At 39.1% G+C, this 23,809-nt stretch overlaps 1 protein-coding gene across 2 annotated transcripts in view; it reads left to right on the top strand.

The window, feature by feature from the left end:
* The window catches only part of LOC126473359 (transcriptional regulator ATRX homolog), a 479,699-nt gene that overhangs the window by 76,263 nt on the left and 379,627 nt on the right, over window positions 1-23,809 (top strand). For both annotated transcript variants that reach the window (XM_050100365.1, XM_050100366.1), the window contains exons 5-7: window positions 2,239-2,367; window positions 6,699-6,844; window positions 7,713-7,785. In XM_050100365.1, the coding sequence (XP_049956322.1) occupies window positions 2,239-2,367; window positions 6,699-6,844; window positions 7,713-7,785 (348 nt within the window). The remainder of the gene's footprint in view (window positions 1-2,238; window positions 2,368-6,698; window positions 6,845-7,712; window positions 7,786-23,809) is intronic.

Consider the following 23,809-nt stretch of genomic DNA (forward strand, 5'->3'; position numbering starts at 1 on the left):
ATGGGATGACTGAATCTTATACCATCGTCTTTATGAGTCGCTTAGATGTTGGAGATGTGTAGCCTAGAGTGTATGAGTTCATTGATTCCATAATTTTGATGATATCTTTACCATATAGACACATGGTGCTACTGATAAGCTTGATTTAGTGGAATATCATTTTTACTGCCCAGGCTCACCTGGTCCTTTTCTAATTCACATGTTATGTTGGTTAATGTTGATATTTGTGCTGATGAAAGTAGTCTTTCCATTTGTTAAAATTCACTAGCAAAAGAACAGTACTTGCACTTTGACTTGTCTCCATGTTCAGGTGAAACACCTGTTCCTTGCAGCTCCTGTGCACCTCCTCGGCCTATTTCCTTACCATGTGATCCTTGTCAAAGTAAACTGCTAAACTGGTTCTGTGTACTCTCCTACCACAACCTACATCACTTGCATCAAGTGTAGGATCTACTTTATTTCAAAGACATACTTCTTGTGAGACAACCCATGTTAAAAATATCAGTAGCTAGGCAACAGTTAGTCTGCTTTGTAAGTTGGTGCAATAACCCCTTTGTTGTCAACATGGATGAACTGACACACAGAGGGTTTACTTGGGTAATGTGTAAGAACCTGTCAGTAGACTAATTCTGTGTTACATTATAATGATTATTTCAGTGCCTGTTTCACCATATGAGCAATTGGAGCTCTGGCTCGCAGGTATAACATTCTCAGCTAAAAAACTGTAGACTCATTTTGATGGATGGTCTTCTTTACAACCTGTGCCAAGGCCACTACTTAAACTGATTTTCTTGTTCTATTGTCTTCCTTGGATCCCCTCAGTGATTTTTCCAATTGTTTTAACCCCTTATTCACTTATGAATTTAGCTTTTTTTCTACTTTTCACTTACTTTTTTTCCTAATTGTCTCATTCTTATGTTTTCTCATCTCTGTTGCAGCCCACTCCTTTCCTTTCTTTGATTTGTGTTTCTTCCAGTGTTTACCTTGTATTACCAGTCTTTCTTTTGCTTATGTGTAGCATTTTGTCTGTCAACTTGGCCCTCCTGGTTTGTCAGATTTTCGAATATCTCCTACTACTGATATCTCAAACTTATTTTTATTTTTCATTATCCTACTGTGGTGCATACTTTCTGATTTCCTACCTAACCCTTGAGTAGCTTTTTTTTTTTGTCAGAGCCTTTTGTCTCTCTTTTTGGATTAAGATCTATTGAGAATACAGGGTGTCCCAGGAGGAATGGTTGGTATTGAGGGTTATGACAGGAACGATCATCTGAAGCAAGAAAGTGTAGAAACATGGGCTCTAAAATGCTTACCTTAAGAGGTATGAACACTCCTTCATCTTTGATGCTGTGAAACAAGTCTCTTCTTCTGCATTTTTTTTGCTTTCCATGTTTTGGGAAAAAGTGGTATGGAGCAAAATGAGAGAAAAATATCCACTGAATATGGGGTCTAAAGTGCATACCTGTAGAGCTGTGAGCACGTGTTTCGTGTTCGCTACTGTGAAACACATCTCTTCTACTGAACAAGTGCTCATAGCTCTTAAGCTATGCACTTTAGAGCCCATGTTAACTGGACATTTTTTCCTTGTTTTATATAGTTCATATTACCTCCTCCCACAATATGGAAAACGAAGAGATTGCAGTATAATAGATGTGTTTCACAGTATTGAAGATGAAGAAGTGCTCATAGCTCTTAGGTATGCATTTTAGAGATCATGTTTACTAGACTTTTTTGCTTTGAATGGTCATTTCTGACACATCCGTGAAAACGGATCATCCCTCTAGGACACTCTGTACATAGCTTCTTCCGAAAATGTTTGTTGCTATCAGTTAGTGAGCTATGTATAAGATCTTTTTTTGCCTTTCTGTGGTTATAGTTTTGCATTTTATGTATTTCTACTCATGGATATAAAAAATGTACCTTCTGTTGCCAGAACATATATAGATTTGTTTTAAAAGTTAAGAACTGAATTGTGTAATCTAGTGACACATAAGTAGCCATTTATCACTAATATGTATCACATTAGATTTTATTTGTGATTTAATTCAGAAAACAAAAAACTATGTTTAACATTTACATTAGCCAGTGTTACTTCCGTTACTGCAATGAGCTATTTATTGTAATAAACTCATACATTCTGATAATCAGCTTTATCAACATATCAGTTTTAGATGTTTTAAAGACATTGATCTCACAATATTTTACTCACAATATGTTAATATATATATTTTTTTGTAGGACTGTTACAGATTTTATGGAAATGGTGATTTTTCCGTTGATGATGATGGTACTGACAAATACTGTCGTTGGTGTGGCCAAGGTGGTACTCTCTATTGTTGTGCTGAATGCACTTGTGCCTTTTGCAAGGTAAAAGGATTTAGCAATCAAACTTGTAGTAATGTGGTCTTTGACTGTAGTGGAACTACAGTAGTTGTTAAACTTGTAAGAATATTTTAATGATTACAGAAAGACTGCTTTTTTTAGAATGAAAGATAGCTAATTAGCAAAAAGTAAAAAGCAAGGAGAAGTGTCCTTTTCTGCCATGGTATCATTGTATACATGAATGAACGTGAAAATGAAGGGTAGTATATACCAAGTTGTTAGAGCAGTGCTTTTCTTCACTGTTTTTCACCTCTCCCGCCTCTCAATTTATATTTCTTTGTGAGTATAAGATTTTAATCGAGCCTCATAAAATTGTGGAATTTTAAAAATGACATTCATGGAAATATGTTCTTCAAAACAGATAGGTGAATGGAAAAGACATGGTGTAAAAACAGGTAAAATTTTGAAAGTGAATGACAAATCAGTGAAATACTTGTCTCTTAGATACATGAATGCACCCAGAGCACATTTAGGCTGGATTCCTTACCTCAGAGACAGATCTTATTTAATGTGTACACTGTTGAACCCTATTGCATCACCTTGTAACTGGCTACAGAAAAGTAAATCCTCAGTCAGTTGACATTCATTTGTGCTATTCAGTGATAAACATCCAAGTTATTGATGATGCATATATATTGCGTGAGTGATGCCACACAGCTGATACATCTTAGAAAAAAATCATTTTTCAAACTCACCAAAAACAGCCGATGAAATAAATCTTTGTTAACTATATTGATAGTTAATAAAGATTTATTTCATCAGCAGCTCTTTGCAATTTTGGAATATAACTTTTTTCTAATTTTTTGCTAATGTCGTCGTCCAATCTTCTATTAGGTTGGTTCTGTGACCTTTTTGTGTTTGTTGGAATGCAACCTACCTCGCCCCTTTTATCGTCCATTCACTTAGTTCCTTCTGTTTTCTGTTCAATTTCATTACCATGACAGTTAAGTCTTCGCTCCAGTTTGTTGCATAATTCATTTGCTGTGTATACGTCCACTAGTAATTTCTGACTTGCACTTATTCATAGCTCACTGAGCAAACATCAGTTTTTAAATAATTTTCACATTAAAGGTCCCTGTACCACTATCGTAAGAGAAAACTTGATACATATATTGGTTGTAAACTTCTTGTTTGATGTTTGAGGTGCATTGTACTCTTTATTTTGGAAAATCTGTATAGCTCACCAGAAACACTTCATGTCATTTTTACTTTTCTGTTTATTTCTTTACCTACCTGCCTGCCTAGTCATTGTCTTTAATTGCCCTAATCACAAAAACTCTGTTAACTAATCAAAATATCCACGGGTATGCTGCCGGTCTATAGTGTCCAACGGGCACAATATTTCGGCGATCATACATGTCGCCATCATCAGGTGAACTGACGGACTGAGCTCCTGTGAACGTGCTGGCACGGAGATCCGTACGCTATGGCTGCTCAGAGGGAACTGGGTTCGGTCGCGGCGGCGGCCGATTTAAATACCCTCCGCCCGTGGCGCGCTCCCTCCGCCGTCCGCGCCCCGCGCCACGGTCGCGCAGTGGAACAGATTGGGACGGCATCTGAGATGACGTCGGTGTGATGGCTCTGTCCGCCATGGCCATCACAACTATACATTTGCTCGATTTACTCTTGATTAACCCGATCGCTGGTTCCCAAGCCTTGCTAAGATTATAGCCACAGTCACGGTTTATGAGGTCGTCATTGGTGCGAATTTCGATGGCCTCTCTAACAACGCTGCCCCAGTATTTCGACGCCTGTACCAGAATCCTCGTGCGGTCATAGTCCATGGCGTGATTTTCCGACAAACAATGTTCAGCGACCGCCGACTTGCTCGGATACATAAGTCGAGTGTGCCTCTGGTGTTCACGGCATCGATCCTCGACGGTACGCATCGTCTGACCAATATACGACTTGCCACATTGACACCGAATCTGGTACACGCTGGCCTTCCTCAAACCCACTCTCGGGGAAAATCGCCCGCATTCTGAAGAAACACCGGGTCGGATCTGTGTTTTATCCTCCAAATAAAACTCGTGCACTGGTGGGGAGTGCCAAAGATGACCTGGGTTTGAGGAAGGCCGGCGTGTACCAGATTCCGTGTCAATGTGGCAAGTCGTATATTGGTCAGACGATGCGTACCGTCGAGGATCGATGCCGTGAACACCAGAGGCACACTCGACTGATGTATCCGAGCAAGTCGGCGGTCGCTGAACATTGTTTGTCGGAAAATCACGCCATGGAGTATGACCGCACGAGGATTCTGGTACAGGCGTCGAAATAATGGGGCAGCGTTGTTAGAGAGGCCATCGAAATTCGCACCAATGACGACCTCATAAACCGTGACTGTGGCTATAATCTTAGCAAGGCTTGGGAACCAGCGATCGGGTTAATCAAGAGTAAATCGAGCAAATGTATAGTTGTGACGGCCATGGCGGACAGAGCCATCACACCGACGTCATCTCAGACGCCGTCGCAATCTGTTCCACTGCGCGACTGTGGCGCGGGGCGCGGACGGCGGAGGGAGCGCGCCGCGGGCGGAGGGTATTTAAATCAGCCGCCGCCACGACCGAACCCAGTTCCCTCTGAGCAGCCATAGCATACGGATCTCCGTGCCAGCACGTTCACAGGAGCTCAGTCCGTCAGTTCACCTGATGATGGCGACATGTATGATCGCCGAAATATTGTGCCCGTTGGACACTATAGACCGGCAGCATACTCGTGGATATTTTGATTATCAAATACGCTGGGAGAAACTCAAGAATCACACTCTGTTAACTAGTTATACGACTTCACTGTTAATTGGTAGAAGTTTCTTCTCCATTGTATTTATTATTTATGACTTTAGTCTTATTAAAATAGATTTTCAGGCCCTCTTTCAAATGCAGACTATAAACTTCTATCATTTGTTGTTGACATTCACCTGCCCTAGAGAAGAATTTTACAGCCTTATCAGAAAAACAGATGTGGTTCAGTTGTGTTCCATTAACATGCATTCCTTCTTCATTTTTTCTATTTCAAGGATATAAAAAGTCTCCTAGAACTGCTGAAAAAATGTTTGAGTGATTTCCATTGAAAGTACAAATTATTGTAACCAATCACAACGTATTATTACAGGGTGTGGGAGGGAACATCCTTATTTGAAATGCACACCACACAGTGATCATTACTCATTGTTGTATGGGATTGAGTGCATTTGGAAGGGGGCAACTTGCTTTTTCCAAAGGCCATTCGGTCATTGCAACCGTGCATGCATTCATGTAAGAGTTCAATATTGTGCCTGCAGGTCATCTCCCTGATAAAAAATTGATTGTTATGTGGGTGGACATGTTTATGTATACTGACAGTGTGGGGGAAAAGAAACCAGAACATTCAAGAATCACCAGGTTGCTAAAAATGTCAAGAAAGTAAGGCTGGCCAGTTTAAACTCCCCCAAGCGATCAGCAGGCAAATGTGCAGCTGCTCTTGCAATTTATGATTGTGAAGTGAGACAATTTCTTCATGAAGACTTGAAATTTCATCTATAAAAACTGGCAATGGTGCACACACTTAATCCATGCAATTTTGTTCCATGTAAAAAATGCATGTGAAGCCTTAATCAAAAGCCTGCTTCGTGATGCCCTTGTGTTCTTCACTGAGGAGGCAAATTTTCATTTGGTAGGATGTGTGAGTAAACAAAACATCAGATTTTGCTCCCTGCAACTTTTTCTTACGGGGCTGTCGTAAATCCTTGGTGTATACCAATTGTCCACAGACTGCAGGTGAGCTGTGGAACAATATTTGTACTGCTATATAGACAGAGAAATGCTGGACAAAGTGGACTGAAACTTCTGATTTGAACTCTCCAAATGTATTAAGCAGAAAGAACACCTTCAAGATATCATTATCAAAACCTAATGAAATATAGCTTTAAACCAACCTCTTTGTAAAGAAAAGAAGATTAAATTGATATCTCTAATATTGTCACTTCTATGACATTTTTCTTTAAAATAAAGAAGTTCCTGCACCGCACGCCATATTTTGACTACGTATTTTGGAGGGTTACATCTTTCATTAGGTGGGTTTATGTCAATTAACAAGTCTTAGATATATTGTATGTAAAACTTTTGGGTGACCTGTGACTCTGTCTTACAGTAGTCACAGGATCCTTTACCGATCATGTTTATATTACATATATTATGTATCAGTCTTTTCAGAGTGTATGTGATATAGATTCAATACATGTGTGAATCAATGTGCTGTTCATATGTATGTAAGTATAAGGCTATAAGAACAATTAATTCAGTGCATATGCTGTACGTTACAAACATTCTATGTTCCAGGCATGTATCAAGCGCAATTTGAAGCGATCGATTCTTAAGGATATAGAATCAGAGGACTGGAAGTGTTTTGTTTGTTATGGAAAGCCTTTGTGGGATCTCAGAGCAATTTGTTGGGCATCAAAGAAATATTCAGAACAAGTACGTAGGTAAGTGCCCAGATTTTGTCCTGCAGCTTATTAGGCAAGAAATGTTTTATCATATAGTCATATCAATCGTAAGTGTGACTTCAATATTATTTTAAAAGTAGATTGAACCTCCTTTGAAAAGCAGTTTTTGTGGCGCAGTGGTAAGACACTGGACTCATTAAAAAGGACAGTGGTTCAAATACAATCTTTCTGTCCAGATTTATGTTTTCTGTGCTTACTCTAAACTTTTTAAGGTGAATTTTCAGATGTTCTTTTTTTTTCCAAGGGGTAAGACCACTTTCCATACCTATTTTTTCACCTTCCATCTTGTGTTCTATCTATGATGAGCTCACTGTCATTGATAGGCATTTGAACCTTCATCACCTTGTTTCATATTATTAGATAATGGACGACATTTTACCTTGAGAGACACTGTACATACTAAGAAACATTTCTTCATACGTATGTACCAATAGAAATGGTTATCGAAGACTTGATGCTGGTGTGTTTACAAAGCTGACATACATAGTGGACATCAAAAGATAAAGATCCTGCAATAGAATAAATATTTCTGGTAACAGTTTGCTGACTGGTTTATCATTAAACTTGTGTTAAACGTTATCTCATTGCAGAATTCAGATAGTGTGTTCTTGTGCCTTAACATGTCAACAATATGATTCTTTGAACAGGAGTATTTTATTTAAAATAATGTTTGCAAATAAACTTTTATAATTTACCTTTGTTTATCATGATGCATGAAAAAACTACAAAATACGCTTTATCATAAAGTATTGATGTGTTGTGTTAACATGTGTGTATTCTTGTGTGTGGTCTTTTCAAAAGTTAGGTATGGCTTTATTTAATTCAGTTTTCTTCTTTATTCAACTAGGGAGCAGAGACTGAAAAATCAGAGAGCTTTAGAGAAATTGAAGGAAAGGCGGATGAATCATGTACCAAGAAGGGTGGGTATAGCAGCTAAACTTCTAACAATTTTCTTTTCTCATGACACAGTCAAATATATATGCAAGTACTGTGAACTGTTGAAAGCAAGGGGAAATGACACCTTTTACTTTTCCCGAGGGCATTGCAGCTCTACCCTGTGTTTAAATGATGATGATGGCACTTTCTTGGGTAAAATAGTCCACCATTTGGATCTCCAGGCAGGAACTGCAAGAACTATTTAGGAGAATTTCTTCATCAGGAAAATCAAAACTGACTTTGCAAAGTAGACAAGTGGAATGTTAAATTTCTTAATTATGTTGGTGGGCTAGAGAATTTGAAAAAAGAAATGGATAGGTTGAAGTTAGATATAGTGGGAATTATTGAAGTGTTTTGGCAGACAGAACGGGACTTTGTTAGGTGAGTACATGGTTATAATTAGAAGAGTAAATAGGGGTAATGCAGGAGTAGGTCCAGTAAAGAATAAGAAAATAGCAGTGAAGGTGAGGTTGTATGAACAGCGCATTATTGTAGCTAAGATAGACATGAAGCCAACACTCGTGACGGTACTAAAAGCTTAGCTTACTGTTTTTACCAAAGTATAAGATGACCCTTAATAGAAGATGAAAAAAAAAGAGGCTCCTTCAGAAAAATACATTTTTAACATATTCTGACTATAAACTGTTTTATTGCCATTAAGTATCTGCCTAAAACATTAGCATTATACCTGTTTTAAACTTAGTCATTTATTGATTGTCTACATTTTGATAATACAACAAGAAATAATATAGACAAAAAGAAATGGTTTACATTAATTTTTATCTTCACCACCTTTTCTGCATACTAACTCTGTTGTCTGTTGTATAACTATTTTTAATTGGCAACATCATCCTAATAGCACTGCTGTTCAAGTTATATCTTTGTTGTGTGTGTGTGTGTGTGTGTGTGTGTGTGTGTGTGTGTGTGTGTGTGTGTGTGTGTGTTTTGTGTGTGTTGTGTGTGTTTCCCCATCTTGAATACATATCGGATTTCACTTCTATACTGACATGAGAATATTAGAGTATTTCTTGCTTCCAAGTATATCATCTGTGTGCTGCTCTCATTTGCTGCATAGAACCCACAGGTGACACATTCCCTTTCGCTCCTCATGGTGAGTGTTGACAACATTGTTGCAGGATTTCTTCCATCTCATGCAGAAATGTATACCATTGTTGTGTATTTATCTAATTTTAATGTCGATTCAAAGGGATTCAGTTACACTGCAGTTTACATGTGGTAGATGGTCATAAAAATCCAAAGTACATGGTATAGATTTCCGTGGTTGGCAGCACAATGTAATGTGCTGCCCATTTACTACTCTCCTCCCCACAGTCATCCTAGTTCTCAGACAAGCTGGTAACACTGTTCCCTCTTCAACTCTTCTGTAATGCTGTGCTTGAGCAACCATGAAACACAGACTGTAGTATCTTCTAGTTCGCATGTCATATGTAACAACAACAACAACAACAACAACCACCAATACATAAGTGAAAGCTTCCAATTGCGATTTAGTGAAATTCTCGAACTTTCGCTCATCCTGCTATCTAGTGACATCTGTTGGTACTATTTCCATGATGTGTCTTGCTGCTTTAATTTACCTTCATGATAACAATTATGGTCAGTTTAATATGATTTACCTATTTTGTTTTGTAGACATTTGAGTCAGGATTAATTTTTGTTTTTTTGTTTTTTTGTTTCATCTGAATGTAACCATCTTATTCCAAAGCTGATAAAAAGGTGGCAACATTTCTACCCAGTATTCTAATACGTGAACAGCAACAGAATTTCACAGTTGCAACCCACTTGGTAAATCATTACATTTCTCTTTATAAAATAAAATATTGACGTGCATTCAGAATAAAGTAATGTTTTCTGAAGGACAACATGTTTGTCTTTCAGTGTTAACTTTCCTTAAACAACGCCAAAAGTGTTTGTATACAATATCCATACATATATGAGAATTTTTACTGTAAACCTGTTCAAATAAAACAAGAGTTTCTAAGGTGATAGCGTTAAATTCTTTGTCTTTCTGTGTTTCACAAAATTGTCCAGCTTTAAGCAGAGCAGTAGATTGATAGGATGGCTAGTTCATAGTTTCTCACATATCCCTTGCGCTAGCACCACGCGAGACAAATGTCACGTGATTGTTTCAGCACTTTGGTTTATCGTGAAATATCATATCTGTTCAAGTGCAAGTATTGTTTGCCCTACCCACCCTTCCAAATTCTTCTAAATAAATCTGCACATGACCTCAATAACTCAAGCTTCATCTCCAAATATAAGACAACACCTACATCAATATTTTAAACAATGTAAAACCATCAACCTGAGCTGCAGTAGTTTAATACGCAAATATAAGGTGGCTACATAGTTTTCGAATGATGAATTAGGGATAAAACCTCATCTTCTAGTTGAGTAAATTCAATATATGCCAACAAGCTTCACAGGTGAATTATTCACATAATTAAGGGAGAAGAAAATGTAATTTTGATGGGGAATGGAATTCGATAGTAGGAGAAAGAAAAATAGTAGAATATTGACTGGGAAAAAGGAATGAAAGAGGAAGATAGCAGGTGGAATTTTCCACAAAGCATAATGTAATAATGCTAATACTTGATTTAAGAAGTGTGAAAGAAGCTTGTATACATGGAAGAGACCTGATTTCAGACCGATTATATAATGATATGATAAGACAGAGATTTCAAAATCAGATTGTAAACTGTAAGGCATTCAAGGGGCAGATGTGGACTTTGATCATGACATATTGTTTATGAACTGCAGACTAAAAGTGATAAAACTGCAGATATGTTGGAAATAAAGTTGGTACGACATGTATAAATTGAAGGAAGCAGAGGCTGTTGAGACTGTCAGAGGGAGCATTAGGCACTGTTGAACTAAAACAAGGGTAAGGAACACAATAGGAAAGAAGTGGGTAACTTTGGTAGATGAAATAGGAAAGGCAACAGAGGATCACATAGCTAAAAAGACAAGGCCAAGTACAAATCCATGAATAACTCTGGAGATGCTGAATTTAATTGACAAAAGGAGGTATAAAATTCCAGCAAATGAAGCAAACGGAAGGGAATACAGAAGTCTAAAAATTGAGATTTACAGGAGGTGCAAACTGGCAAAGCAAGAATGGCAAGATGAGAAATGCAAGGCTATATAATCAGGTTTGACTGTGAGAAAGACAGATGCAGCGTATTGGAAAATTAGAGGCGTTTGAAGAAATGAGAAGCAGCAATGTAAATGATAAAGGCTTAGATGGCAAGCCAGTACCAAGGGGAAAAGGGAAGGAATATGTAGAAATTGTATATAAGCAAAACAAACTTGAAGGTAATATTGTTGAGAAAGAAATGGAAGTAAAAGCTCACAAGATGAGAGATATGATATTGCGAGAATTCAACACAGTTCTGAAAGACATAAGCTGAAGCAAGTTCCATGACGTACATGACGAGCGCTTGTATGTAGCACACCGCGCCTTGTACACATCCACCACAACACTCGTGGGCTACAGCTCTAAGTTACGACACCTAAAGATGGGCTTATAAGAGTCTGAAACCGGCCATGTGATAATAAAAGAATTTTACAACTGTAGCGGTATTTTCAACCTCTGGCACTCATTCTTAGTTGCTGGGCTATGACTGTGGCAGCTGTGGGTAGCTGTTCGGCGACTGATGATATGCTACAGCTGTGACATCTGGCTGAGTGAAGCTGTGCGGCCACTTTTATATGCGTACAGCAGAAGAATATTGCATCTGTGAACTATTTGGCGGATGCAGCAAGTAGTCCTTGGTGTCATCATCCTTTGTGGCGGCAGATATAACTGTCACCATATGTAGTGGACTGCAACTGTTGCCATATGTAGTGGACCATTTTTAAGTCTTGTGGCGGAAGCATAATAAGGTACCTGTTACGTGCTCTATCTGTGTGACGACTGATCAGAACTTTGTGGTGTCACAATAGAGACTGGTGTGACATGTAGCACCCTGTGAAGGCCTAGCTGTGTACTATAAATAACAGTGGACACAGCAGACAACAACAACATTACTTCATCATTACTCTTTAGTTAATCACCATTCATCCATAATTCCACTTTTAATTATTATTAAGTTGCCTGTTTAATCCACGCATTAGTACTGATTCTCATTCACAAAACCTACAAATCTACAGATACCACATTATATTTCGTCTTGTCAGTGACCAAACTTGCAGTTATCATGTAAATTACTAATATTTCTGTGTAAGTACATTCCCACGTGACTCAGTCAATACAAACCATTACACACATGATTTTACAAGTCTCAACTGCATGGACCACCGTTCACAATCAATCTAACTTTCCATTGACACACAAATGAACAAGCTTCCGATTACCGTATTTACTCGAATCTAAGCCGCACCTGAAATTTGAGACTCGAAATTCAAGGGGAGAGAAAAAAAGTGCATCTTAGATTCGAGTAAATACGGTATGCTTCAAAGATGAACCAAACCCTGATGAACAAACTGCACTGCACACAGAAGTTAAACACAGTAAAACAAATAACTGTGCAGAATCTTCATGAGATGTTTGTAATAAAGAAACTAGACTAAAAATTACGTAAAATGACAAGGCGCTAACATGCCATATGCATACAAGACCTTGCACAAGAACACACAAGAACTGAACAATAGACGATGACTGCACAAAGGACACAACAGAGCAAGAATCCACACATAAAACAAAACACTTATACTCGCTTTACAATAATGAAACGGTTTGCAGAATAGCAAACATAAAAAAAAAAAAAAAACACTTCAAATAGGACACAGAAAAAACTTCAAACACAGGAAGTAATCACTTATTGATTCAACAAATCACGCATATACAAACTTCCATGCAACTCTTTTCAGTTAGTCTACATAGGGAAAACATGTGGAAACTTTAAAATGAGATATTCAGAGCACCTCAGACCTCTAAAAGGTAACAGCTCCCATAGTACATTTGCTGACCAATTAATAGCCCAGAACCACCATCCTACTAAAGTAGAAACAGATTTATAAATACTAAAATCCAGCCATACCCTATACCACAAATTTAAACAGAAAGATGATTCCACATACAGAAACAAGCAGAGAGAAACTAAACAAAGTTCAAATTTGGTGTGAAACTGATATGAAAACATCAGCGAGCACTAGACAAACAGCAACAACATAAATGTTGAAAAAGTATAACTTACAAATGGAGTTCCTCAGAAATAGGTGTTGGAAATCTATATGTATTTCCATGACAGAGCAGCATGCAGATGAAGACTGATGCTTCGAAAATGACTGTAAGTAACTATAAGCTATAGTTGCAAAATATATTCTTGCAACAAATTTATGTTCATAGATAGATTCATTAGGTCAGTAACCAACCTCACAATAACATCATTTAGTTGCATGTGGTAAGCTACCGGTATACAGTAATGTAAAACGGCTCCTATAGAACCCAGTGATGTAGAAAAATAAGGTAATAACTTGAACAGACATAAACTATTTGTAAGCCTAATTTTGTTAGAATAATTATTACCTAAAAATGTTTGCATTTTACATAACTCAATAAAAATACCCACTGATGAGCGCACAAAGATGCTGAAATGTTTGGGCATTTATAAACAGTTGTTTGCATAATAGGCAGACCTGACTTCCCATAGTTCAACCTGAAAACATGGCTACTGCTAGTGCTTCAAAGCATGACATCATCATAATCCTCAACACTTCAACTCAATTACATAAGTGCACCATCATGAACATAATAAATATCTGTATTTCAATTTTATCACTAGTGAATTTTTATCATTACTACTTCATCGAGATTGTGGCAAGAGTGTACCACACTGCTTCCCCCTCAATATATTCAAAACATTATGTGATCTGACTTTACACAAAACATTCTTCTTCTTCTTCCAGTGGTTAACAATTAAAGGCTGCATGAGATAATTAGTGAAAACTCTTCTACATGACATACGTTATCTCGTGTAGCTCATTATCTCCAACACAAAGATCAACAACACTTCTGTTCTTCAGTATGGCTGATCTTTAACCACTGACTGTAGAAACGAGAAATCTGACTTCACATTTTCCCAATAACTAATTTGACATACATACCATTTTTTCCAGCACAGCATTATTGTTAGCATGATTTAGTGCCAATCTACTCCAAAACAAAATCATAGTACAAATATTATGTCAACTGAACTAGAAACATAATGGTTAAGAAAACATAATGTATTTTCAGTTCCAGAAACTGAAAAAAAAGTTTAATGCGATAAGCAAAAATGTATTCAGGTCTCAATAATATGAGGTCACCTCCAAATGATAAAAATTTATTTCCTTACCATAACTACCAATCAGACAAAGGATGAAAGGAATGGATAGAAATAACAAGCTGCGACATTGTCGCGAATAAAGCAGTGACCCATATATACAACCCGTCTATGGTCACAAACTTTTTGTTAACAGATAACCGCTTTCGGTCTATAATGACCATCATCAGATCTGCAGTAAAAATGGGAAAACATAAATACACTCACAGATTGTCTACAGCTTAAAAACAATACATTGACCACAATGAAAAGTACTACTGACAAATATATGCAGTTGTGCGCTTTAAGGATGAAGAGGCATACCTGTTTTATAAAAAACAAAGTCTCAATGTACTGCAGCCATAGTGGCATAGTCAAATGTGCTATGGCTATGGCTGCAGTACATTGAGACTTTGTTTTTTATAAAACAGGTATGCCTCTTCATCCTTAAAGCGCACAACTGCATATATTTGTCAGTAGTACTTTTCATTGTGGTCAATGTATTGTTTTTAAGCTGTAGACAATCTGTGAGTGTATTTATGTTTTCCCATTTTTGCTGCAGATCTGATGACGGTCATTATAGACCGAAACCAGTAATCTGTTAACAAAAAGTTTGTGACCATAGACATAAATTAAAGGAAACTTATTAGATAGAAATAACTTTGACAGATGAACAGGAAAGATGATGAAAAAAAGATAACAGTTCAGACAATGAAAATGAGGAACAGTGCTACTTGGTTTGAGGCCCAGTCTCTCACTTAAATCAACTGTCAAATTAAAACAGTGCAACTTTTTGATAGTAGCAAACATATTATAGTTTCACGTACTTCATTAACTCTTTTCTTAAATTTATTTGATAGGTCAAATTTGCGAATTTTCTCACCAGGCCCAAGCACTCCAAATGAATCACTACCATCCAATTACCACAGTACCATTAAGTTATTTTCAATTAATTTTAAATAGTTTACAGAATTTAAACAGTCTTCATCAAACTGGTTCCTTACATGCAATAGATATAGAATAACTTTCTGCTTTTATTGTTGAGATTCCATTTACTTTTGACAACTCAAAATACATCTCCATCACTTTCCTCTGACAAAAAAGTATCTATTTGATTTCGTGTGAACTGGTAGACAATGCACCCCCAAACAAGGAGTCCAAACGATGTTCAGTCAATATGTCTGATCAAATTTCCAATATTTGACACTCTAAAAATATTTCTGTGGGTAGGTAATTTATGCATTTAACTGAAAACTTAAAAATTCCACATGCATATGGAAAATTTATATACGAACGTTGGTCAACTTCTCTTTTTGTAATGCTTTCGGCCTCTTTGTAGTCTACTACTGAATTTATACAGATTTTTAGTGAGATAGCAATTTTCTCGAAATAACAAGTTTGTTGCAGTATATGCAAATGAAATATATATTGTACTTACATTATTGGATGGTGTTTTCTATGATTGTCGATTATAGGCATTCGTTAATTACCTGGATTTTTTGCTATTCTGCATAAATCAGTTTCAACATCTGATTAAGTAATTCTTCTATTTATTCACAATTTAATCTACACACAACATTTGAAGACGGCATTAATGTGTACTATGTCTTGCAGCTCTGCTTACTCTGCCACATTTTGTACTGCTAGCCTCACTACAAATGTAGTACAACAATCTCTTCCACCAAAAACTCTTGATGCAGCAGCAGTGCCAATAATTTTCATTTTTAGTTTCTGTTGTATAATTGGTATTATAACATGCATTTATAGAAATTCATTTTGTAACATTTTATTGTACATTGCAATTAGGGAGTTAATTAAAAAGTTTCCAACAGCTGGTTTTTGTAATATGAGAGTATCACATGCTTAATCATCATTTATGCAATCTTTACTACCAAAGTAAATCTGTAATGATTTATCTGTATTTTGCCTACAAAAGTGCTAACTTGAGCTTATCAGTACTGTGCTGAAACTTAAACTGAAGAGACCAGTACCCACTAAAATGAACTCTCACATCTTAAACATATTACTACGAAAATGAGGAAAGTGCCAGATTTTGTAACATTTTGTGAAACTCACCAGTTCTGCATTATTTGTTGTGTTACCGTTTACTCAAAATTTTCCTATCCCTAGTAATACCAAGCAACAGTCCTTTAATTTTGGGAATGGCTGGACTAACATTGCTATCTGAAAAGCCGGCCGTTGTGGCCAAGCGGTTCTAGGTGCTTCAGTCCGGAATCATGCTGCTGATACGGTCGCAGGTTCGAATCCTGCCTTGGGCATGGATGTGTGTGATGTCCTTAGGTTAGTTAGGTTTAAGTAGTTCTAAGTTCTAGGGAACTGATGACCTCAGATGTTAAGTCCCATAGTTCTCAGAGCCATATGAATTACTTTGAGCTATCTGAAAATATAAATTTCATCCATGTACAGCAAAAATTAATTTGAAACAACAAGCTATAGGTTTAGACGCAATGCAAAGTAATGTGATTGCTGTGATGCATAACCTCATGATTGTATTCACCCTAGCTGCAGCAACAGGGGATAGAAGATAGAACAGTGTTGCTGCCCATGAGGGAGTTCTGCTGGAGTCTCTCATAGTCATCATCTTATGTGGGCTCAAAAACAGAATACTGGCAGCTCTTAAAGTTGGTCCTTATGCTATCTTACCACCTTAAATATGTGAGTCATGAAGTTTTGCAGCCTTGTCTTTCTTATATTTTGATAAAAATATGGTTTGCTGTGTGTGGGTCATAGACACACTTCTTGCCATGTTAGGACATTCCTTGATGATTTCAGCTGTAATCCCCAGCCAGTGTGTAATGCCTAGCAAGAGCCTTCAACATGGACATCGCACGATGGCTGTGGAAAAGCAGTGTTAGCACCCTGATATTAAAAATTCATTTGCCCTTTCATACCATGACATCAGCTCATTACGATGACTGTAATTTGATCTGTACTTGAGACGACATACCCTAACTTAATCCAGGTGAAAAAAGCTCAGAAAATTGATCACACAAACCATTCAAGGCCAGATATGTGTAAGATACCACATAGGTTTGTTCGGTGATAGAGAATTCGAAAGCATTTTATGAGTCTAAACCAAAGTAATTTTTTGAAATGGGATTACTAAGAATTATAATGTACAGACTATAGTTTTATATGAAACCCTGTTTGGAAATTGTTCCTCAGCAGAAATATGTTGGCTGCTTCAATTAAATAAACAGGTGCATTCAAAGGCAAACTTACATGTGATTCAAAAGTTTCAAGACTTAACTCAGAACTAGAAATTTATTGGACATTTAAGTGCAGCGGACTAAAAATTCTTCAAAATAGGATCCTTCAGCATCAACACAGCACTGCCAGCATGTATTCCACTGTTCGTAGCCCTTCTGGGAAGGCCTCAGGCGTCATGCTGTCAAGGACTTTTGTCGAAGACTGCTGGATGGCACTAATGGAGTCAAATTGCTTCCCTTTTAGGCCTGTCTTGATTCGGGGAAAGAGGAAAAAGTCACTTGGAGCCAAGTTGGGGCTGTAGGGTGGCTGCGGCAGTGTTGTCACGTTGAATTTGACCAAAACTTCGGCGGCGGTGCACGACGTGTAAGCGGGCGCGTTGCCGTGGTGGAGAATCCAATCGTCCTTGACCGCTGAGCAGACGTGGTTAACTCGGTCTCTCAAGCAGTAGAGCACTCCAGCGTGAAAGTCACCTGTGACACTCTGTACATGAGCAACAAACTCCTTGTGAATCACTCCATTACCATGCTGTGAGGAAGCAATGTGCCATTCTGAGCTTTTGGCCAACAGGGCCTTCGTCGGAGATAGATAGCGCGCACACACACACACACACACACACACACACACACACACACACACGTATATAACTGCGCACTCTCTGGCTGCTGAGGCTACACTGCGAGCAGCTGCACGTGATGGGACACGCAACCAGGTGGTGGGGGTGGGAGGAGGCTGGGATGGGGAGGGGAAAGGATAGCAAGTTAGGAGTAAGGGATGGTAAAGTGCAGCTTGTGGGAACATACAGAGATGGGATGGAGAGAGGGTAGGGCAGCTAGGTGCAGATGGGAGGTTAGATTGGGGTGGGGGTGGGGGGAGCAGCTAGTAGAAAAGAGAGAAGTAAAAAGATTGTGGGTGTGTTGATGGAATGGAAGACTGCGGAGTGCTGGTATGGGAAGAGGGAAGGGACTAGAGGGTAAGAATAAAGACTAACAAAGATTAAGGCTGGGAGTGTTCTGGAATGTAGAATATATTGCAGGGACAGTTCCCATCTGCGCAACTCAGAAAAGCTGGTGTTGGTGGGAAGGATCCAGATAGTATAGGCTGTGAAGCAGTCATTGAAATGAAGACTGTCGCATTGGGCAGTGTGCTCAGCAATGGGGTGGTCCAGCTGTTTTTTGGCCACAGTTTGTTGGTGGCCATTCATCCGGACAGACAGCTAGTTAGTTGTCATGCCCACATAGAATGCACCACAGTGGTTTTAGCTTAGCTTGTAGATCATATGACTGATTTCACAGGTTGTTCTGCCTTTTTTGGGATAGGTTATGCTTGTGACCAGATTGGAGTAGGTGGTGCCTTTGATGGGATAGGTGACGCTTGTGACTGGACTGGAGTAGGTGGTGGTGGTGGGAGGATGTATGGGACAGGTCTTGCATCTAGATCTATTACAGGGATATGGGCCATGAGGCAAGAGGTTGGGAGCAGGAGCTGTGTAGGGATGGCCAAGGATATTGTGTAGGTTCGAAGGGCCGTGGAATACTACTGTGGGAGGTGTGGGAGGGACGTTCCTCATTTCAGTGCACAACGAAAGGTAGTCTAAATCCTGGCAGAGAATGTGATTCACTTGCTACAGACCTGGGTGATACTAAGTCACGAGGGGAAAGCTGAAGGTGGACTTTGTGAGGTTGTGGGTGACTGGAGACAAAGGCATGGGAGATCTGTTTTCATGCAAGGTTGGTAGGGTAATTAAGGTCTGTGAAGGCCTCAGTGAGACCCTCGGTGTATCTCGAGAGGGACTGCTCATCACTGCCGATGCAACGGCCATGGGTGGCTAGGCTGTATGATGATTTCACTTCTTGGCATGGGATGGGTGACAGCTGTCGAAATTGGCATGAAATGGGTGGCAACTGACAAAGTAGAGATATTTCTGCTGGTTGTAGATTTGATGTGGACTGAGTTACTGATGTAGTCATCTTTGAGGTGAAGGTCAACACTGAGGAAGGTGCCTTGTTGGGTTGAGTAGGACCAGGTCAAGCGAATGGGGGAGAAGGTGTTCATGTTCTGGAGGAATGTGGGTAGGTTGTGCTCACCCTCGATCCAGATCATGAAGATGTCATCAGTGAATCTGAAGCAGGTGAGGGGTTTAGAATTCTAGATGTTTAGGAAGGATTCCTCTAGAAGGCACAGAATGGTGCCATGCTAGTGCCCTTAGCCGTAATCCGGATTTGTTTGTAGGTAATTCTTCCCACCACCATCTACTCCAGTCTGGTCACAAGTATCACCTATCCCATCAAAGGCAGGACTACCTGTGAAACCAGCCATGTGAACTACAAGCTAAGCTGCAACCACTGTGCTGCATTCTACGTGGGCATGGTAAGCAACAAGCTGGCTGCGTGCATGAATGGCCACTGACAAACTATAGCCAGGAAACAACTGGACCACCCCATTACTGATCATGCTGCCCAACATGACAGTCTTCATTTCAGTGACTGCTTCACAGCCTGTGCCATCTGGATCCGTCCCACCAACACCAGCTTTTTTGAATTGTGCAGGTGGGAAATCTCCGTGCAATATATATCCTATGTTCCCATACCCCTCGTGTCCTCAACCTTCATTATTCTTTGTCCTTTCCCTCTAGCGCTTCAGTTTCCATTCTAGCACTACACAGTCCTCTACTCCAACACCACACCCACAGTCTTTTTACCTACCTCTTTTCCCAATAATTACCCCCACCTCCATCTAACCTCCTAACTGCACCTAGCTGCCCTACTCTCTCCCCACCTCATCCCTGTATGCTCCCACAAGCAGCACTTTACCATCCCCCAGCATTAGCCTGCTATCCCTCTCCCTCCCCTCCCCACCCCTGCCTCCATGTTACCCCCACCATACGGTTGCGTCTCCCATCATGCGCAGCTGCTCGCATTGTGGCCTCAGCAGCTAGAGACTACAATCGTGTGTGTCAGTTTCGTTAGCATGAGAGTGTGTGTGTGTGAACACAAAATCCCAGAGATTAACAAACAAAATTTAACTCTGTCTTGAAATCCTGAGAATGTCTCGTCATAAGTGAAGTACACCAGTGTCAAGTCACAATCAATACCTTCATGTGCGATGGCGAAGGTAATGTTACCAGTGACAGTGCCACTACAGCAGAGTGACTAAATGCAGTTTCCGTAATTCCATCACCAAATAAGACAAAGTAAGTATTCCAGAATTTGAATCAGGAACTGCTGCCAACGTGAGTAACTTAGAAGTAGGTATCCTTGATGTAGCAAAGCAGCTTAAATCACTTAAAGAAGGTGCATCCTCCAGTCCAGACAGCACACCACTTTGATTTCTTTCAGAGTATGCTGATGTAATAGCTCTGTACTTAACAGTCATGAACAATTGCTTGCTCAGTGAAAAATCCATACCGAAACACTGGAGAGTTGCACAGTACCCAAGAAAGGAAGTAGGTGTAATCCAATGAATTATAGATCCATGTCACTAATGTCATTTTGTGGTCCAGTTGTGGAACATTTCCTGTGTTGAGACATGATGATTTACATAAAGGAAAACAATCCGGTAACACACAGTCAGCGCAGATTCAGAAAATATCGTTATTGTGAACCACAACCAGCTCTTTATTTTTACAGATCAATGAGTGCTATTGAAGGTGGATTTCAAATTGGTTCAATATTTCTAGATTTCCAAAAGACTTTTGATACCATTCCTTACAAATGGCTTATAATAATCAAGTTGCATACCTCAAGTATCATCCCAGCTGTGTGACTGAATTCATGATTTCCTCTGAGAAGTACCACAGTTCATAGTAATTGACAGAAAGTCGTGAAACAGAAGTGATATCTGGGGTATTCAAGGAAGTGTTACAGGCCATTTGTTGTTTATAATGTATATAAACAATTTAGGAGACAGTCTGAGCAGCCATCTTAAATTATTTGCAACTGTTGCTGTCATTTACCATTTAGTGCAGCCATCAGAAGATCAAAACCAATTGCTAAATGATTTATGCAATATACCTGTAGGGTGCAAAAAGTGGCAATAGACACTAAATAATGAAATATGTGAGGTCGTCCACATGAGTATTAAAAGGGATCCCTTAAATTTCAGTTACATGATCAGTCACACAAATCTAAAAGTTGTCTGTTCAACTAAATACTTAGGGACTACAATTGTGGATAGTTGAATTGGAACGATTATGTAGATAATGTTATGGACAAGGCAAACCAAAGAATGTGTTTTATTGGCAGAACACTTGGAAGATTCAACAGGTCTACTAAAGAGACTGTGCTTGTCCACCCTCTGCTAAAGGAGTGGGTTGACGGAGGACATCAAAATTTTTTTAAGAAAGGCAGCTGTTTATGTATTATCGCAAAATAGGTGAGAAAATGTCACAGATATGATGTGTGAGTTGCTGTGTCAATTATTAAAGAAAAGACATTTTTCATTGCTGCAAGGTCTTTTCATGAAATTTCAATCTCTAACGTTCTGCTCAGAATGTGAAAATACTTTGTTGATACCCACCTACATAGGAAGAAATGATCATTTTAATACCATTTTTCCTGCACACTACTAGAGAATGGAACGGTAGAAAAGTAGTGTCATATTGATTTGATGAACTCTCTGCCAGGTATGTAAGTGTGAATTGCAGAGTAGTCATGTAGACATACACAGACTTCGAGAAGGTGGCCTCCTTGATCTTTATTTAGGTGGAGCAAGTTGAAAATCCCAACCAGCCATCCAGATTTAGGCTGTCTGTTGCTTCCCTAAATCAATCAAAATAATGAAATGGTTCCTAATGGTAATGATGGAATGGATCTTTAGGAAACAACACAGCTGAATTCCTTCCCTATCCTTCCTCAGTTTGACCTTTTTCTCTGTTTATAAAGTCTTCATCATTAAACCTTAACTTTCTTCATGTGTGTATGTTTGCTTGCGTGCATGCACAGCATCCAGTTGAAGCAGTTTCAGTCAGAGCTGTGAAGTAATACACCACAGCTGCCACCTGCTACCATATGCTTTCCAGACAGAATCATCATCATCATTTAAGACTGATTATGCCTTTCAGCGTTCAGTCTGGAAAATTCCTCCATGATCCCCTATTCAGTGCTAACATTGGTGCCTCTTCTGATGTAAACCTATTACTTCAAAATCATTCTTAACCGAATCCAGGTACCTTCTCCTTGGTCTGCCCCGACTCCTCCTACCCTCTACTGCTGAACCCATGAGTCTCTTGGGTAACCTTGCTTCTCCCATGCGTGTAACATGACCCCACCATCTAACCCTGTTTGCCCTGACTGCTACATCTATAGAGTTCATTCCCAGTTTTTCTTTGATTTCCTCATTGTGGACACCCTCCTGCCATTGTTCCCATCTACTAGTACCTGCAATCATCCTAGCTACTTTCATATCCGTAACCTCAACCTTATTGATAAGGTAACCTGAATCCACCCAGCTTTCGCTCCCATACAACAAAGTTGGTCGAAAGATTGAACGGTGCACAGGTAACTTAGTCTTGGTACTGACTTCCTTCTTGCAGAAGAGAGTAGATCGTAGCTGAGCGCTCACTGCATTAGCCTTGCTACACCTCGCTTCCAGTTCTTTCACTATGTTGCCATCCTGTGAGAATATGCATCCTAAGTACTTGAAACCGTCCACCTGTTCTAACTTTGTTCCTCCTATTTGGCACTCAATCCGTTTATATTTCTTTCCCACTGACATTACTTTCGTTTTGGAGATGCTAATCTTCATACCATAGTCCTTACATTTCTGATCTAGCTCTGAAATATTACTCTGCAAACTTTCAATCGAATCTGCCATCACAACTAAGTCATCCGCATATGCAAGACTGCTTATTTTGTGTTCACATATCTTAATCTCACCCAGCCAGTCTATTGTTTTCAACATATGATCCATAAATAATATGAACAACAGTGGAGACAGGTTGCAGCCTTGTCTTACCCCTGAAACTTCTCTGAACCATGAACTCAGTTTACCGTCAACTCTAACTGCTGCCTGACTATCCATGTAAAGACCTTTAATTGCTTGCAAAAGTTTGCCTCCTATTCCATAATCTCGTAGAACAGACAATAACTTCCTCCTAGGAACCCGGTCATATGCCTTTTCTAGATCTATAAAGCATAGATACAATTCCCTGTTCCACTCATAACACTTCTCCATTATTTGTCGTAAGCTAAAGATCTGGTCCTGACAACCTCTAAGAGGCCTAAACCCACACTGATTTTCATCCAATTGCTCCTCAACTAATACTCGCACTTTCCTTTCAACAATACCTGAGAAGATTTTACCCACAGCGCTGATTAAAGAGATACCTCTGTAGTTGTTACAATCTTTTCTGTTTCCATGTTTAAAGATTGGTGTGATTACTGCTTTTGTCCAGTCTGATGGAACCTGCCCCGACTCCCAGGCCATTTCAATTATCCTGTGTAGCCATTTAAGA

This window comes from Schistocerca serialis, chromosome 4, assembly GCF_023864345.2.
Source record: "Schistocerca serialis cubense isolate TAMUIC-IGC-003099 chromosome 4, iqSchSeri2.2, whole genome shotgun sequence".
Lineage (NCBI taxonomy): Eukaryota > Metazoa > Arthropoda > Insecta > Orthoptera > Acrididae > Schistocerca > Schistocerca serialis.